Source organism: Bombina bombina, chromosome 4 (assembly GCF_027579735.1).
Source record: "Bombina bombina isolate aBomBom1 chromosome 4, aBomBom1.pri, whole genome shotgun sequence".
Lineage (NCBI taxonomy): Eukaryota > Metazoa > Chordata > Amphibia > Anura > Bombinatoridae > Bombina > Bombina bombina.
The window spans coordinates 954473830-954493796 of NC_069502.1; the positions used below are offsets into that span (position 1 = coordinate 954473830).

The window sequence follows — 19967 nt, forward strand, 5'->3', positions numbered from 1 at the left end:
TAATCATCATGGAAGAATGTCAAATAGCCATTTTTAAAATGAGTATTCCTCCACAGCGAGCAGTTCAGAAGTATTGTGTAACTATTCCTGCAGTGTGGGGACACTTTATGTTTTCCACTTATGTACTATAAGTAGTCTTGCACTGTTAAAGCTAATTTGTAGCATTTTCCATTTAATTTTGCATATTTTGCCTGGCTTAAAGTTGAGTGCAGTAATAGGGGGCAATGTAAACCCGTTGCCCATAACAATTTTTAGGTGTTTTGTGATATCTTTTAAAAAGGGATATACCGTATTTTCCGGCGTATAAGACGACTTTTTAACTCATGAAAATCTTCTCAAAAGTCAAGGGTCGTCTTATACGCCGGGTGTCGTCTTATAAGCCTTATTAATGTAATAAATAGTGTTATACTTTAACTTTTTTATTTTAGATCAGAGTGAGTCAGTGGCGTTGTGTGCAGGCTAAGCTGTAATAGTACGGGGTTCTTAGGGCTCCCTCCCGCTCCAGACGGCCGCCCCAAATACAGTCATGTGCAGTGGATTGGAATGATGTCACAGATTTACAGTCTAAAACTGTCAGTGAGTCACTCAGTATACTGCGGCGCCTAAGTCTGGGGCAGGCTGCGCTGGAGTAGTCAGAGCAGACTCAGAGTGGGTGGGCATGGTGCAAATTCAATCACGGCGTCTCTCTCATCATTGGGCAACATGGCCCCACCGTGACTCCATTCTGACCCCACCATGATGATCTCACTGGTGACTGTGCATGCGCAAGTGACGAGCAAGAGTAGAGAGAGAGCGGGATTTTCACACAGTTGCAGGCAAGTGGTGACTGACTGTGTCGGTGTGATCTATTCTGGAGGGACTGGTCTGGAATCCGGATCTACGACTACCAGTAAAACGACAAGTCATGTTAATAATAAAAACTAAACTACTAGCCTGCAATCAGTGTATAATGGATGTTCTCCAGTCCAATCTCCATTCTCCAGACTACAGCAATTTTGCTTCCTTACACTGACAAGTGACTCTCTGACTCTGATTGATTCAGAGAGAGAGTCACTTGTCAGTCGACTGTCATAAGGAAGCAAAATTGCAGTGGAGTGGAGAACATGCATACACTGTCACTGAATTTTCATGTAATCAGATGAAGGCTGGTCTAGAAATTACCTGACCCTTGCAACACTACTTGTGTACTCCGTCTCAGTGTGTGAGATGATCCTACTGCCCTCATCTTAACTTAGCTCTATCACATTGCCTGTCCCTGATCCTACTGCCCTCAGCTTTACTTAACTCCACCTGCCCTCAGCTTTACTTACCTCACTCTCACCCTCAGCTAATCAGCTATAATCTACTACTTACCCCTCTCACCCTGATCCTACTGCCCTCAGATTTAATCTATTTACCCCTCTCATCCTTAGCCTACTGCCCTCAGCTTTAATCTACTTACCCCTCTCAGCCTGATCCTACTGCCCTCAGATTTAATCTAGTAAATAGATTAAATCTGAGGGTAGTAGGATCGGGGTGAGAGGGGTAAATAGATTAAAAGCTGAGAGCAGTAGGCTCAGGTGGGTGAGAGGGGTAAATAGATTAAAGCTGAGAGCAGTAGGCTCAGGTGGGTGAGAGGGGTAAATAGATTAAATCTGAGGGCAGTATGTTCAGATGTTTTTTAATTTTTATTTGGTGTGCTTGCTGCATTCATTGAGGGGGTAAGGGGGTAGTCTTATACAGCGAGTATAGCACAAACCCTATATTTTTAACAGGAAAAGTAGGGGGTTGTCTTATACGCCCAGTCGTCTTATACGCCGGAAAATACAGTAATTTTTTACAGTGCCACCATATATGAATCATTGTGCCAGGAGACCCACACCCCCTCCAACAAGAGGCATTAGCATTGGGGTATATGTACTTAATTCTTTCAGGTGTAAGGTACCACCGAAATAATATCTTATGGTTTAATTCAAGAATTCTGGAGACTTCCGGTGGGAGGAGTTGTGCAGATTACCTGCATGCCGGTGTGGTGAGAGGACGCCGACACCATCAGCTCCCAGCTCTCCGCCACTTACCTGGAAGCTTGCCCAGGTTTGGAGTGTGGCGCTCGGCAGGGGTCAGACCTGCGCGAGAGAGGGAAGTCTACAGTAGCCGGTCACGGCTCCAACTGTACCGCAGTTGGTTATTTTTCATTGTTGCTTTCGGCAAGCTGCACCTGGAAAGGGGTGTAGGAGGAATACGCTGGCGACTTTCAAGTGAGTCCTGTGGCTCAGCAACCTGTCGTTACAGGGGTTAGAAACAAACTCCTTGGTGCTACGTTACACTGGGCTGGGGTGCCCAGAAGGAGAGCTCGGGGATAGCATTGTTCCTGAAAGGCTGGTCCCTAAAATAGAGCTAACCTGGAAGTTCTATGTCGCTGAAAAGACCCGTGTGCGGGTAAATAGATAGATGGCCGGAGCGAGGCTGGAAGTACACACAAGCACAGCATAAGCGACGGAGCACACACGGAGCTGCTTCACTGTAAGGCTTGGTCCCGGATTACCGGACACCCCCCCTGGTGGGGAGTTTAACAGCGTGGGAAGGAGTAGTGGAGCAGTGCAGCCTCTGTGCAGATGCCTTTGATCCCCGGTGTGCCGGCTATGTTTATGTGAAAGCCGAGACTGTGACACAGAAATCTGCAGCAGCCGAGTTTCTTCAAGAAGGCGGGCCGGCTTTATTTCAGGCTGTCAAGAGAATCACCGTTGGAAAACAGGTTACTTTATGTGTACTTTTTGCCCTGGTTGATGTCACTTGGGCATCTGGCTCTCCGCAAAAGTTTCTTAGTGCCTATACTCCCTATCTAGTCCTATAAGGCTGTGGTGTTCAGAGAGCCTGGCTTGTAGCAGTGACACTCCATCCTAGCCAGAGTATTAATGCCGTGCTAAAATAAGTTGCATTTTCCTGTGATAAATGGTCCTGGACTAGTGTGTGTGGGAAATTTATGAACGTACTTTGTTTACTTTGACTACTGCCTGGTAAAATTGAAGGAGGCTCTGGAAGGAAGCTTTTTGGCGGAAGAATTATAACTCTTTATGTGGGAGACCGCTTAAGCTAATTTCTTTTGCCAAGATAGCTAGAGAAAGACTGACCCGGCTGTCTATGGACCCACAACATTAATGTTACTTGCATTGATCAGTATTATGGCATAGTTTTTGTTCTGCCTCAAAATTTTCTCTATTGGTAGATGTCATTGTAAAGCAGTTGTTATATCTTTGAATGCTACTGCTTGACTTGGTGACAGTAAGTTACTTGGGTAATGAATGACTGTTGCACTGTCTTTTTCTTGAAAAAGTGCCTTCTTTATTTAAACTATTGTTTGGAGAGTGAAGTGTGTATAGTTCTTTATTGGCAGGCACACTCTTTCGATAGGAGGGTTATCCTTAACCTAGTTCAATTTATGTTTTTCCCTCTAAAGGTTGCTCTCTGTTTAATTGTGGTATGAGACACATGGTTAATTAGTTTTAGGGCACAAAAATCTATTAAAATCAGGCTAGGCTGTATTTGTGTAAGGGATAGGAGTAAAGTCGGTAGAGAGATTGTTCCTCTGATATAAGGGTGGTTTCTTGTTAAGTATTAAAGGCAGTTTCTGAAATTAAAATTACTAGAGGGCTCTGCCGGGCTGGTCAGAGTTGAATTTTTCGTGGCAGTTGTATTAACTCATTCATATAACGTTTCTTTTGTAAAGGGGTCTTTTTTTTTGCTGGTCCCCTTTCTATACACTTTGTATGCGTGGACGCATACTCCTAAAAAGTATGGGCCCTATTTCCACTTAACCAAGGAGGGGCACTGTGTGGCTTGTTTTTTTTTTTTTTTTTCCTCACTTTTTCACTGTCTGCACCTCCAATCCCCCAGGGTTTCCTAGGGCTTTATCTTTGTTGTCACAGGAGGGCCGGGTTCTTTTCCCTTACCCTTATATCCACGTGTGTATTTTCCCTTTCACCCCTTTTTTTTTTTTTTTTTTTCTCCTCCTCTTGCTTTCACCCACGTGTGTTCTTTCTGGACAAGCGCTTTTTCACATAAAGTTATATGGATAAGTTTCTGCAAGGGAAATCTTCTCCCAAAATGCCGGTCAAAGCCAAGGATAAAAAAGCTAAAGCCGCTGAGCTCGGCTTAGATACTTCAGTATAACCTGTGACCAACTTGGTGGACTCTCACTCACTATTTTCGCAGCTGTCTGAATTATTTTCACCGCAATTTGATCTAATTAGAAAGGAGTTAGGATCTATTTCATCTGAGATCACTGCCCTGTCAGTTGAAGTAAGACAGTTCGCACATAGAATGCAAGAGGCAGAAAACAGGATTTCTGACCTGGAAGATCAAGTTAGCACGCAGGAAAATATAATATCCCAACAGGATATTAAAATCACCAATCTGCAGGGCCGTCTCGACGACCTTGAGGACCGGGTGAGACGTAACAACATTCGAATTGTGGGTCTCCCGGAAGAAGCGGAGTTTGAAGCTCTACTGAAGTTCGCTTCGGTCACGCTCCCGCAGAAACTCGGTGTCCCACAATCAATGTTACCGATTATAATTGAGAGAGCTCATAGAATTGGGGTTAAAAAAAATGTAGGTACAGGACACAGTAGGAGTACTATGTGTATATGCAAGGTGTTGAATTTTCAGGATAAAATTGAAATGATGAAACTGTTCAAGAAGCTGCATGAACCTCTAATGTTTGGGAATAGTAAAGTTTTACTGTTTCAGGATTTTTCTGTTAAAACCTCGACGAAGAGAAGGACCATGGCCCCCCTCTGTACCCAAATTATTGATAAAGGAATCAATGCGCGGATGGTTTATCCGGCCAAAATAATAGTTGAGTACAGGGGAGCTCGCCTAGTCTTTACGGAGGTGGGGGAGGTGAAAGAGTTTCTCAAAGATAAATGAAATCTAGTTCATTCCCTCTCACCTCAGATTACATAAGTATGGTTCGGTACTTAAAAATTTGTTTCGCTTTTGTTTCAGGTACTCTCATACATGTTTTTTATCCCCCCCACCCCTTTTCTTTTTCTTTTTCTTTTCTTTTCTTTTTTTTTTTTGTTTTTTTGTTTTTTGTTATGTCCCTCCTGCTTTCCTCCCCCCCTCAGGATTGCTAGGGTTTTTATCGTATTGTAGTACATGGAATTGAAGTTAACGTCGTGGAATGTGGGGGGGATCTCTTCACCCGCTAAACGCAAATTAATTGTAAAACTCCTAGCTAAACATAAACCCGACATTTCTTTCCTCCAGGAAACCCACCTAGTAGAACGGGAGGCTAAAAAACTTAAGATTAAATGGGTAGGTGAGGTGGTCTCCACTAACGCTGGAGCTAGGAAATGCGGGGTAGTGTTTCTCATAAATAAGAACCTAGACTATAGGATTACTCAGACAGAAGTGGACCCAGAAGCCAGATTCATTATTTTGCACATTTTTATAAATAGCATAAAATTTGTTCTCTGTAATATTTATGGCCCTAATAAATTCGATAGGAAATTTTGGGACAAGATTAAGGGTAAATTGTTTCCGTTGGTAAAAGAAAATTTGGTCATTGGAGGTGATTTTAACTTGACTTTACACCCGGAATTGGATCGGCTGGTAGGTAGAAATTTTTTAGAGAATAGGAGAAGCGCAAAACTTTTCCAACGATTCTGCCAGAAGTTACAGGTTCATGACATATGGCGCAGGCTGAATCCAGATATTCAGAACTTTACATGCGAATCCAGAGCCCATAGAACGTTTTCACGTATAGATCTATTTTTAGTTGCAGAGTCTCTACCAGCGGTAAAAATGGAAGCTGAGATTGGTGAGATCTTGGTGTCGGACCACGCTATCATTTCTTTAGGTATTTCTTTCCAGGATAGGAGGGATATTTTATCTCCCAGATTTGTCTACCCGAGGTATCTTTATAACGATCCAAGATTTTTGTCCTGGTTATTAGTTAAGTGGAAGGAGTTCTGTGGGTTCAATTCGGGGCACCTGTATAAAATCGAGGTTTTTTGGGAGACGGCCAAGGCTGTTTTAAGGGGTGATATTAAGGGGCATATGGTCACGAGGAACAGGAAAGCTCGGTGTAGGGATATTCAGCTGTCCAATCAAGTTAGAAATGCCTTTGAGAAATACTGCAGGGATCGTTCTAAGGCTAATTGGAACGTTTATATAGATAGCAGAAGAGAAAGAGATGCCTTCCTGCTACAAAAACACCAGCAAGAGGAGACAAAAATTAATATGCGGTTTAGGGGTATTCATGGTAGCTCTGCTAAACACTTAGCCAGATTGGTTAAAGCTAGGAACAAGAAGAATCTTATCCCAGTAATACAGACAGAAGATGGTTGTACCTCGGATATTGATAAAATTTCCGGAACCTTTTTCCGATTTTATCAGCATTTATATTCCGAAGGGGAATTTAGTCTAGATAATCAGTTGGAATTTTGGTCCTCTATTTCAGTTCCCAAAATCCAAAAAGAGGAATTAGAAGTGCTAAATACACCAGTTACGGTGGAAGAAATAAGTAAAGCTATTGCACGTGCCAAACTCAACAAAGCGGCAGGTCCAGATGGATTTCCGTCTGAGTTTTATAAAAGTCTATCTGATCAGGTTATACCCATCTTAGAGAGATTGTTTAATAATTATTATATATCAGATAACACTATTTCTTCTCTCTTCGCCGCGGCCAACATCTCCCTGATCTTAAAAAAAGGGAAAAATCCGGAGGATCCAGCCTCCTATAGGCCTATCTCTGTCCTCAATGCGGACTATAAAATCTTACTTTCCATTATAGCCCAGAGACTAGTGTCATGTTTGGATAGGCTGATCCATGTGGATCAGGTGGGTTTTATGGCAAACCGTAGTTCCTCTAAAAATATAAGAAAACTAACAACCTTAGTGGATTATACCTGGAATATAGAGCAACCGGAAGAGAAGCCGGAATTCAAGGACATAGCGGTCCTTACATTAGATGCGGTCAAAGCATTTGACTGCATCTCTTGGAGACATCTTTTTGCAACTTTAACGAAATTTGGTTTTGGGGGTAGTTTTTTTAATTTTGTTGCCAAAATATACCAGAATCCGGTGTCTTATTTGCTAGTGAATGGCAGGACTTCCCCCGGCATTCGCTTGCAGAGAGGTACAAGGCAGGGATGTCCTCTCTCGCCTCTCTTGTTTAATATTGTCCTAGAACCACTGGCGATTAGATTGCATGAGGTCCTGCCCGGGATCCCGTTAGGTGGGCAGAACTTGAAAATTCTCCTCTATGCTGATGATATTTTGCTATTTTTGAATAAAACATCAGTTATCATCCCGAGAATTGTTGACACGATAAAGCTTTTTAGTACATTTGCGGGTTATAAGATTAATATGGGGAAGAGTGACTTGATGTGGCTCGGGCGTCAGCATAGGGAGCGCCCCAATACACTATTTCGTAATGTCAATGCTATTAAATATCTTGGGCTAGAAATTAATAGAAATCCGAAACAGTGGTATCAGGCCAATTTTAGGACACTTTTTCAGAAAATTCAGGAGGATCTTAAGCTCTGGGCGGCTTTTCCTTTATCGCTTTCAGCTTCGGCCAATCTAATCAAATCTATAATTTTCCCTAAAATTCTTTACTATCTTCAGAATTTACCTCTTATGATACTCAATAGGGATTTGAAGAATTTATCTTCTTGGTTTTCGAAGTTTCTTTGGAAATCGAAGAAACCCCGAATATCGATTAATAGGCTAACTCAGAAATATATAGAGGCAGGCGTAGCTCTGCCCAGTATTAAATTATACAATTGGGCAGCTCTGATTTAAAATAGCATTGGATTGGATTGCTCAGTCCAACGTGGTTACTACATATGAGTTGGAATCGCATATGGTTAAACCATGGTCCTTAGTTGCGCTTTTGCATTGCCCGCTGAAGGCTTTACCGACGAAGGTATCCTCCCTTAGTTCAGTTAGGAATATAGTGGTGATATGGCATAAATTTTGTAAACTGGCTAAAATAGACCCTTCTTTTTCTGACTATTTACCTATTAGAGGGAATCCCCTTTTTCGACCAGGAATAGATCATAAATGTTTTCAGGTTTGGATGGCTGGAGGGATTGAATATCTGTATCAACTACTCGATAATGATCTACAGATACTCCCGTGGGAGACCATTAGGGAGAAATTCTCTCTACCCAGTTCTAATCGATTTGCATATTTTCAAATTCGCCATTTTCTTTGCACTCAAAATTGGTATGCGACTAGAAGATGGGAGTGGCCCGAGATCAAGATCTGTATCAGAAAATTTATTGGAGGGGATGCATCAATCTCTCTACTATATGATATTATGCTTTCCAAACAAGGTATAGGGGAGAAGGATAAATTGAGTCAATCCTGGCGATTCTATTTCCCAGCTCTAGATTTTGAGTTAATATCCAAAAGCCTGGCGACAGTGGCCAGATACCCGGTGGTAGAGAGTTGGAAAGAATCTCACTTAAAATTATTAAACAATTCGTATTATTCTCCGGCAACATTAGCTAAATATTACCCTGGTAAACTATTTATATGTGAACACTGTTCGTATGTCCGGGCGGATATCTGTCATATGTTATGGACCTGTCCTAAAATTTTCCAACTATGGCAGAAGGTCCAATATTGGTATAACAGAGTATTCGAAAGTACTATTTCCCTGTCCTTTAAAGATGTAGTGTTACTTTTTACAGAGGAGGGAACTAGCCTTACTCAGCGGGTCGTAAACACTATTGTAATGACGGTGAGATATAATATCTTCAAAAAATGGATGTCAAAGTCTCCCCCCTCTCTCCCCTCAGTGTTGAGGGATATTCAAGCTCATATCATTTTCGAATCCTTTCATTTGCAGCAGGTATCTGAAAAAAGAATTAGAGAATTTTTGGTAGGCTGGGCTCCGGTAATTAAAACCTACACTCCTAGTCTCCAGAAGCAGATCTTATTGCCATTTCTGTCCTCGGTGAGTTTTGCAGAGCTGGTTATACTGCAGGTATTTCCTGAGACGTGGCTTAAGAATGCTCGTGATATAGATTAAGTGGGGTTTATAGATACTTTATAAGATACCAATATATCCTAGTGTATTTGATTTAGTGGGGGGGGGGGGCTCCCCTCTCTTTTTTTTTTTTTTTTTTTCTCTCTTATTGTTTTTTGTGTTATATGGTTATTTTTGTTTCATGGTGTCTTAATTGTTGTTTACATGCTTATAAAATATTAGCCATTATGATGTTAGCTGATGTGGAGTTTTGGATATGGCCAAATTATAGGCCGAAAACTTTGTTTTACTCAGTGTTATAAGTGAATTATCTACATTTCATTTGAGACATTTTTTCATTTGTTGAAATCTTGGCTGTCCTGTGTGACAGTAACCATGTTCAGAATTTGGTAATTTCCTTTGTGTTTTGAATGGCTAAGCTTAAATAAAGATTTAAAAAAAAAAAAAAAATTCAAGAATTCTAGGGGAGGAAGAGGATTTTGTTGTATTATAATTTATATTCTGCCATTGTTCTTTAGGGATGGGGAGTCCTAGGTCTGCTTGCCAATGTGTATCATAGGAAGAGGGTGATAGGAAGAGGGCTTCATCTAGCATCTTTTTCACGATCGATAGTGATCACTGGGGGTGATATTCCCTTGAGACATAGACGTCCAAAATGTGTTAGATCCCTCTAGAAGTCTTGCTTGTGGGGTGACATTCCTATTAAATGTGTTAATTGTGCATATTTAAGCCACTTGGAGAAAATGCCCCCGGCAATGTCCGATAACTGTGACTGCGGTTTTAATGTCCCATTCATTTTAAGGTTAGTAAATGGTATGGTATAACCAATGTCTTTGAGGCAGGGTTCATCAGAGATGATTCCTCCTGTAAATTCTGCATTAAGGGGTATGGGTGTCATTTGGGAAATTGGTGATGAAATACCTTTAGCCTTAGTACGTATAGTGTCCCAGGTATGAAAAATGTTGGCGTATATAGGCGATGTCCTAGTGAGGGTGGGTCTACATGTATGTTTAAGCCAGCATAGTGGGCCTATCGTGGGTGAGTTTAGCAAATAAGAGTCGATTGAGGCCCATGCCTTAGAGTATGTGCACTCATGCCATTCCAGTAGCCTTTGCAGTGTTACAGCCTTGAATACTAAAGAATTGATGGTATGCCTATTCCTCCCTTGCCTAGCGGTTTCATGAGCACCTTTTTGCTGATGCGTGGTTTGATATTGCCCCTTATGAATGTGTTTATTAATGATTGTATTTGGTTCCGGTAAGTCATTGGCAGGTGAATCGGGACAGCTTGAAGTATATAAAGTGTTTGGGGGAGAGTGGTCATCTTAACTGACTGTATCTTACCCCACCAGGACAGGGGTCTATGTTGCCAGGTGTCAGTCTTTTTTTTATTTTATGTAGGATAGGCAGGTAATTGTGCTTGAATAACTTGTTACTAGAAGGGGTAAGATAGATTCCTAAGTATTTCATTTTGTCATAGTGTAATCTATATGGACAGTACTATTACAGCGCATCAAAGTTCTCTCTTTGCATGTTGATGTTAAGAATTTTGGATTTTTGGGCATTAATTAAGAAATTTTAGTGGGTACTAAATCTATAAAATTCCCCTAAAAGGTGTGGGAGAGAGTCAGAAGGAGAAGTGAGTAGGGTTAACACATCGTCAGCATACAGAGTAAGTTTATAATTATTGGGACCTATTTGAAGACCAGAGATATTAGGGTTATTTCTGATGTGTGAAGCTAATACTTCCATTGAGATTGCAAAGAGCAATGGAGACAGAGGGCACCCCTGTCTCGTGCCATTCTGAATTCCAAAACTATCTGATAGAAATCCATTAGTTCTAACCCTCGCAGTAGGTTGTGTCTAAAGGCTGAGTATTCTGTAAATTATCTTAGATACAATACTGTTATATTAATATACTTTTTACCTCTGTGATTACCTTGTATCTAAACATCTTCTGACAGCCCCCTGATCACATGACTTTGTATTTATTATCTATTGACTTGCATTTAATACTGTTATGCTAACTCTTAAATAACTTCCTGTGCGTGAACACAGTGTTAGCTATATGGCTCAGATGAACTATCAGTCTCTTGTTGTGAAAAGCAATTAGAAAAGCATGTGATTAAGAGGTGGCCTTCAAGTGCTTAGAAATTAGCATATGAGTCTACCTAGGTTTAGTTTCAACTAAGAATACCAAGAGAACAAAGCAAAGTTGATTAAAATTACTAGTCCAATCTGAATAATAAAAGTTTAATTTTGACTAGACTGTCCCTTTAAGGTTCTGCTGGAAAATGCATCTTATTTGTTTTTATGCGCAGAACATGGTACACAAGGATTTATTCTGAAGTGCATTTTTGTCACTTGTTTGGAAAATGAGTAACTAATTTGAACTAGTTTTTGGTTATTCATTCATTAGTGAAACATACAAATAGAAACTTTGTTGATTAAGTTATATGTTAGTTATTAGTTAACAAGTTTCTATATCTAACAGATTGATAAAAGATTGTCATTTAAGTTTGTCTATTAAGTCTATTAAGTATGTCTATTTGTCAGTTTCATTTATGAACGAATAATGGGAAAAATTAATAATGAAAGAATGTAATTTTGTTTTATTTTATTTTTCGGGGGAGGGTTATTTCCTTGCATTATTTACCAAAGCTAACATATATTGGTTAGGTTATTCTAATAGGAGCTTCTCTATGCACCAATCAGAAGGCTATCGTGCTGATGAGTCGTAACCAGAACAAAACATTTGTCCACATGTGGTTCTCTGTGAATTTCTATCCCTGCTAGGCTTTAAAGCTGTGCATTGGTGAGAGAGGGGCCCTCTTTAAAGTGAAAGTCAATCCTAGCATTTTACAAACGCTAGGATTGACTATTGAAACTAATAAAGGGGACTTTCATTCATAATGTATAAGTAACTTCATGTAGAAAGCTCAATAAATGGCTTGGCGCCCATGGGAACCGGATTTACTGCACGGCTATTGGCTAAGAGGTGAAAAAGTCACCTCTTAGCAAAAAAATTTTTTAGCCATGGGCTGCTGTAGCAGCTAAGAACGGCGATCAATTGAAACAAATAATGGAGCTTTCTACATGAAGTTACTTATACTTCATGAATGAAAGTCCCCTTTATTTGTTTCAATAGTCAATCCTAGCGTTTGTAAAATGCTAGGATTGACTTTCTCTTTAATACTAGTTTTAGAAGCAAAAACATGAGGCATTGTAAAGGTTATTTGCATATCTGTATTTAGAATAATTTACTTTATAGGCTTAGTTTTGTTGTATTTTTCTATGGAAAAGCCATAGGGGGAAAGCTGATAAAACTACCATGTAGCCTAGCTGTGTTGATCCTTTACAAATGAGGAGCTAAAATACTATTTTTATTAAACCATTGAGATAGCAAACGATTCTAATAAACACTCCTATATAAAAAAGTCCATCTCCATCCATGCTACAGCAGATAGGTTCCCAAATATCTATCTATCTATCTATCTATCTATCTATCCATCTATCTATCCACAAAGGCCAACAAAGCTATACATTAACTTTTTGTGTTCATGTAAATGGATGTAGAAGTAAACCATTCAAAACATTGCCAGGTCAGATTTTGGCCCCCATGTATTTGGTTAAACAGAGTTGTGGAGTCTTTGTAGCTATATATATAGATAGATAGAAAGAAGAGGCACCCACAGGACTTAATAGTTTCACAAAATATTGAACTTTATTTATATTGATAATTAATCAAAAAGGTTCAGTCAACGTTTCGGTCCTCACAGGGACCTTTGTCAAGACTGTATTGTTAGTTGTATATGCTGAATATGTTCACCTCTGAACATATTCAGCATATACAACTAACGATACAGTCTTGAGGAACAAAACGTTGACTGAACCTTTTTGATGAATTATCAATATAAATAAAGTTCAATATTTTGTGAAACTTTTAAGTCCTGTAAATGCCCCCTCTTTCTTTGAAGTTTCCACCTATACACCATAGAGAGCACCAAGGCAATTTACGATTACAGTGAGTGCTTGGAACACAGAACTACAATATATATATATATATATATACAGGTAGCCCTCAGTTTACGCCGGGGTTAGGTTCCAGAAGGAATGGTTGTAAATCGAAACCATTGTAAATTGAAACCCAGTTTATAATGTAAGTCAATGGGAAGTGAGGGAGTTAGGTTCCAGGCCCCTCTCAAAATTGTCATAAGTAACACCTAATACATTATTTTTAAAGCTTTGAAATTAAGACTTTAAATACTAAACAGCATTATAAACCTTATAAAATAATCACACAACACAGAATATATAATTAAACTAAGTTAAATGAACAAAAACATTTGCTAAACAGCATTATAAACCTAATAAAATATTCGCACAACACAGACTTCACTTGCATTTTTCTGCAAACAGTTCTTTCTATTCATTCACACTGGACTGATTTATAGACAGGAAGATCTTGTTCCTTTGAAATCTGCTCAATAGCTCAGGTCTGGTTAAACTGATTAATTTCAGCTTGCTTGGTTTTGCTGCAACACAAGCGGATAACTCCACCTACTGGCTATTTTAATAAATGCACTGCTTCTCAATGCTTTTCAATAGCAGTCACCTGACTGGAAAAAAGGTTGTTATTCTGAAACAGTGTAAATTGAACCGTTGTAAAACGAGGGCCACCTGTATATATATATATATATATATATATATATATATATATATATATATATATATATATATAAACTGTCAAGAAAAAAGCTCTCTCTGGTTTTGAAAACTAGTATATTTACTAGCGTTACGTTTCAAGGTACTCGTCCCTTCCTCAGACGGACCTCGAAACGTCACGCTAGTAAATATATACAAGACAAGCCCCCATAGGAAATAGTTTAGCCATTTAAATTATGTAAATTTATGTATAAAAGGGAAACCTGGATAATTACATAAAAAAAGTGTTTCATTTGCTTTTTCAACAGCAATTTTTAGAGAACATCACAAAAGCAAAATATATAAGCAAATCAATAGTAAAACATGAGATTGTGTTGTTTCAGTATTTATTATGACTTGCTAACCTGTTTGAATGTTTTTTTGTCCCCCTAAGCAAGCTAATAACTTTTTCATATAATTTATTATGAGCTTAATACTTAAAGGGGCACAATGCTCAAAAATGAACTCTACCATCTAAAAAAGAACGTTTAAAAATGTAGTACAGAGCTCTGTTTTTTGTTTTGTTTTTTGTTCTTGTTTTGTTAAAGAATCAAATATTTTTGTGCTAAAACTAATTTTTTCTCTATGAATTGTTCCTATCAGCCAATAAGCAGTCAAGTTTGGGCACTCTGTTGTACACAATCATACGCTTTATATTAAATTTAAACAACTTTTACATCAAATTTCATCAAAAAATATTTAACTCATGTACATAACACAACATTTATAAGTATCCTTTCCCTTTAAAGTGATCTTCAGACCGGCAGTTTACTACTTGTAAAGATCTGAACATGGCCACTGAGTAAGTGCGACATATATGCGCAGCCGACTATGTTTTGCTCATGCTCAGTAGTGTGATTTTGTGGGGATTAAAACTCAGTTCTTTGCAAGCAGTATTGCAATAAGAAAATGTTCTAGCACATTAAGAGCATTTTATGTCCTATTAAATTAAAGGAGTTTCTGTATAGTGTCAGTTTGTGACATTTCCATATTAGAAGTTTATGAATGAAATGGAAAATTCTTTCTGTAGATCAGACCGTTACTTTATGAGTATAAAATGTGATAAATTGGTTCAGCTATGTTTTTTATATTACAGGAAAACAGCAGATTACAAAAGGAAATGATCGAACTTGTTGGAAAACTGTCAGAATCTGAAAGCCAAGTGTTAAAATTACAGAACAATGTAGATCACATGATGAAGGATAGGGTGAGTTTTACTGGATAAAATAATTCCTTATGCAGCAGGCAGTTTGGGAAGAACAAGCTTGTTATTGGTCTTATATAATACTTTCTAAAAATGGCTAGCAGTAATTATTTTATATGACCTATTAATACTAGAGAGGTACAAGCATGGGCGTCCATGGGGGGGGGGCAATTGTTTTCTGCCTCCCTCTGCATAATCGTTTGTGCGAACAATGCTGCTCTGTCTGCACAGCTCCACCAACTTCATCTATCCGCTGGATATGTAATGCAACTGCGGATGCTCATACAGGTGAGAGGGAAGCACATAATGACTGTACTAATCTGTGAACCTGCTACCAGCAGTTTGCACCCCTGCCGGCAATGTCCACGCACAGACTCCTCCCCCTACTGCTCCGGTGGTGCTAAACTTAGCTTGGAGTAAAAATGGCAAAACCTGCACAGAGCAGTGTGCCCCCCCTTTAAAAAAACAGTTCTGCGGAAGCACATGTGTACAAAACACATGCGACAAGTGCAGGACGACTCAAGTGCTGCAGTCGATAGTCTTAAAATTACATTCTGTAACAAGTTAGAGAGTGTCATTTTTTTTTAATTAATTTTTACTGTTATGGCACTTTAACGCTTTTAGTTTGCCAAAGAGTACATTTTTTTTTTTTTTTTTTTTTTTTTTAACTGTTATGTCCCTGTAACGCTTTTAGTACATTTTTTTGAGCACTTTTATATACTTTTCCTTCCTAAGATAGGGAGAGTCCACGGCTTCATTCCTTACTGTTGGGAAATACAACACCTGGCCACCAGGAGGAGGCAAAGACACCCCAGCCAAAGGCTTAAATATCCCTCCCACTTCCTCGTTACCCTGTCATTCTTTGCCTTTTGTCACTTTAGGAGGTGGCAGAGAAGTGTCAGAAGATTCAGAGAGTCCTGAAAAAGGGTATCTGCCCTTCGAGATAGGACTGGAGTTTTAAGTAGTCATGTCAACCTCTCAGTGAGAGTATTGATGAAAGTTAGAGTCTGGAGATGCAGGGAAAGTTTTTCTGCAAAACCATCCAGACTACTGCTAACAGCTCCTAAGCAATCAGTGTTGACGAGTTTCACTGCTTTCTCTCACTCAAGTCCATGTCAGGAGCGCTGCTATAAGACTGTCACACTTGAGAGGCTGTGTTCTGTTCCACAGCATGGATCCTGGAGGTAAGATAGTTTACATTTTTACACATAAAAAGCTATAACAGGGTCACAGTGTGGCTCCTTTATACCTTGATAGGATCCAGGGTTAATATCCTCTGAATGGGGTTTATTGAACAGTTGGGGTTAATTAATCAGTGTATTAATTATTTACATGCTGCTTTGTGTGATTTTTTTTTTTTTTCCTGGGCTGATAGACTGTGTGTTTTTGGCTGGAACAAACAGGTTTCACTTTTAAGTTTCTCTTTCATTTTTTAAAGTGTTGCACAGCTCCTGTTACTTGCTGTACTTGTAATAACAGGGGAAGTACTGTCTTGCACTCCATGTGACCGGATGTGGTCTATGTTCATTTCCTCCATTCCGGCTGAGACTTGAACCTGAGGAGAGAGTTTCCTCTGTTAACTGTCTGGGTCTAGGAGGTGGTGAGTACCCCAGCCATTGGGAGTATAAAGGTGCAGTTTTCTATAATAAAAACCTTCTTTGGGTATAACCTGAGCTATGGAGGACTCTTTGTTAGAAGGTACTCCTTCTGTACTAAATCATACCTGCTTATATTGTGAGGAGGCTGTGGTTTTCCCGCCCACTCAATAATGTTCCACATGCCTTAACAACGTTATAAAGTCTAAGAAGGGAGACAAGCCTGCTAAGGCTCTTAGTCCTTCTGAGAAGTCTAGCTCTCAGGAATCTGCGGCCAGTGAGATTACTACCCTTGCTAGATTATCAACTCCACATGCAGTGTCCCGTAGCACATCTAATCCTCCATCCGGAGGGGGCCTTCTTCCTGCGAACTTTGCCGCGCAGTTACAAACGGCCGTGTCTGCGGCCCTCAGTGCATTACCTCACTTTAACAAATGCAAGAGAAAGGTTAAACATAGTTCTCCTGACCCGGAGTTATCTAAATATTTATCGGATTTAGCTATTATGTCCCAGTTATCCGATGATGAGTTAACCTCTGTAGTTTCAGAGGATGAACTTTTTGGGTCGGAATACTTAGCGTCTAAGCCTCCTGCTGCGGAGGAACCATCCTTTAGATTTAAAATTGAGCACTTGCAATTTTTATTAAAGGAGGTTCTGTCTACATTAGAGGTTCCAGAGGCTGCGCTGCCTGGAGAACCTATGATACCTAAATTAGACAGAGTTTATGAAAACAGAAAAGTTCCTTTCACTTTTCCTGTGCCAGTTAAGATGGCGAACATTATTAAGAACGAATGGGAAAGAATTGGTTCTTCCTTTTCCCCCTCGTCTACTTTTAAAAAGTTGTTCCCGGTCCCGGATTCTCAACTGGATTTGTGGGGCTCCATTTCTAAGGTGGATGGTGCTATCTCTATGCTTGCTAAACGTACTACTATACCTCTTGAGGATAGTTATTGGTTCAGAGAGCCGATGGATAAGAAAATGGAAACCTTTCTGAGAAAGATGTTTCAACATACGGGATTTTTGTTTTCAACCGGCGGCTGCAGTTGCTGGAGCAGCTACCTACTGGTGCGACTCTTTGTCGGAACTCATTGAGGTGGAGTCTCCCCTCGAGTATATTCAAGACAGAAATTCTCAGAGTTTTAATTCTAATTATTTTATATGTGATGCGAACATGCAAATTATTCACCTAAATGCAAAGGCCTCTGGCTTTGATTGAAGTCTTGGTCTGTGGGATAAGACTTCTAAGTCCAGACTCCTTTCTCTTCCCTTCAAGGGAAAGATTTTATTTGGTCCAGGCCTGGACTCCATTATTTCTACAGTTACCGGAGGCAAGGGTGCCTTCCTACTGCAAGATAAAAACAAGTCTAAGGGACGACAATCTTCTAATTTTCGGTCCTTTCGTTCTGACAAATCCTAATGACAACAATCCTCCTCCAAGCCCGAGCAACCCAATAGTACTTGGAAGCCGGCTCAGTCCTGGAATAAATCCAAGCAAAATAATAAGCCTGCAGAAAACAAGTCGTCATGAAGGGGCGGCCCCCGATCCGGAATCGGATCGTGTAGGGGGCAGAGTCGCGTATTATGGCCTAGGAGGGGCAGCACATCTGCCCTATCCTTTTTCTAAAAGCCAGCATGCAGTGCAGTGAGCGATTAAGTGCATGCTTTTACAGAGAAGACAAGGCACGTGCGCTGATTAAGGTCGCTCTTCACAAGCGTTCTTGGTGAGAAACTTGCCTGGGGATATGCTTACAAGGTGTAGATGGCGGAGAAGACCTTGTGCCGATATGCTGCCTCCCCTTGTAAGCTGTGGTGGGTCTGCGAGCACAGTGCTTATTGCAGGTCTTAGTAACTAACAGACTGGATGTGTCTGTGTACTGCTTAGATCAGCTTGTGATGTCTTATCATAAACTCATAGCGCTAATGTATGTTAGCTACTAATTGCTAGCTTTCTCTGCATTCATGAACCCACGGAGTAAATAGTAAATGGACACTTCAAAAGTTTAATTACATGAATGATGGTAATTACTGTATGTTGTTGCATGTGAAGGGCAGTGATTGTTTCAAAGTGTATTCTATTTTCCGTCCCTTCCTCTCTCCCTTACGTCCCTTACTCTCTCCCTTCTTTCCCTTTCTCCCTCCCTTCCTCCCTCAACTCCCTCCCTCCCTCCCTCCCTCAACTCACTCCCTCCCTCCCTCCCTCCCTCAACTCACTCCCTCCCTTCTTTCCCTTTCTCCCTCCCTCAACTCACTCCCTACTTTCTTTCCATTCCTCCCTTCTTTCTCTCAACTCCCTCCCTTGCTCCCTTCTTTTACTCCTTTCTTTCCGTTCCTTCTTCCCCTCCCCACTTTTCTCCTCTCCCTCCCCACTTTTTTCCTCTCCCTCCCCACTTTTCTCCTCTCCCTCCCCACTTTTCTCCTCTCTCTCTCTCTCTCTCTCTCTCTCTCTCTCTCTCTCTCTCTCTCTCTCTTTCTTTCTCTCTCTTTCTTTCTCTCTCTCTCTCTCTTTCTCTCTCTCTCTTTCTCTCTCTCTCTTTCTCTCTCTCTCTTTCTCTCTCTCTCTTTCTCTCTCTCTCTCTCTCTCTCTATCTCTTTCTCTCTTTCTCTCTCTCTCTCTCTCTCTCTCTCTCTCTCTCTCTCTTTCTCTCTCTCTCTCTCTCTCTCTCTCTTTCTCTCTTTCTCTCTTTCTCTCTTTCTCTCTTTCTCTCTTTCTCTCTCTCTCTCTTTTTCTCTCTCTTTTCTCCTGTTAAGTGTGATCAGTCCACGGGTCATCATTACTTCTGGGATATTAACTCCTCCCCAACAGGAAGTGCAAGAGGATCACCCAGCAGAGCTGCTATATAGCTCCTCCCCTCTACGTCACACCCAGTCATTCTCTTGCACCCAACTAATAGATAGGATGTGTGAGAGGACTGTGGTGATTTTACTTAGTTTTTATAACTTCAATCAAAAGTTTGTTATTTTAAAACGGCACCGGAGTGTGTTGTTCCTTCTCAGGGAGAATTTGAAGAAGAGTCTACCTGAGTTTTTCTGTATGATTTTAACCGGAGTAGTTAAGATCATGTTGCTGTTCTCGGCCATCTGAGGAGTGAGGTAAACTTCAGATCAGGGGACAGCGGGCAGGTTCACCTGCAAAGAGGTATGTAGCAGCATATTATTTTCTGAGAATGGAATTGACTAGAAAATACTGCAAATACCTATATAAAGTAAGTTCAGCCTTAAATGCAGTAGTAGCAACTGGTATCAGACTGTCATGTATGTATATTTTCACTTCAGTATTCTGGGGAATGGCATTTCACTGAAATAATACTGTTTACATAAAGCTTTAGCCTATTTTGCATTAAAAACGGCTTGCAGCAGGCTTTTTATGACAAATACATTTATTGATGTTAAACGTTTTTTTGCTGGCATGTGAAATCGTTTATATTTCTGAGGTACTGGGTGAAAACTTATTTGGGCATTAGTTTTATCCACTTGGCGGGCAT

The 19967-nt window shown here is 40.2% G+C and overlaps 1 protein-coding gene across 2 annotated transcripts in view; it reads left to right on the top strand.

Annotated features, from left to right (window-relative positions):
• NINL (ninein like) overlaps window positions 1-19967 on the top strand; it is a 373652-nt gene that overhangs the window by 184766 nt on the left and 168919 nt on the right. For both annotated transcript variants that reach the window (XM_053711960.1, XM_053711961.1), the window contains exon 12: window positions 14783-14893. In XM_053711960.1, the coding sequence (XP_053567935.1) occupies window positions 14783-14893 (111 nt within the window). The remainder of the gene's footprint in view (window positions 1-14782; window positions 14894-19967) is intronic.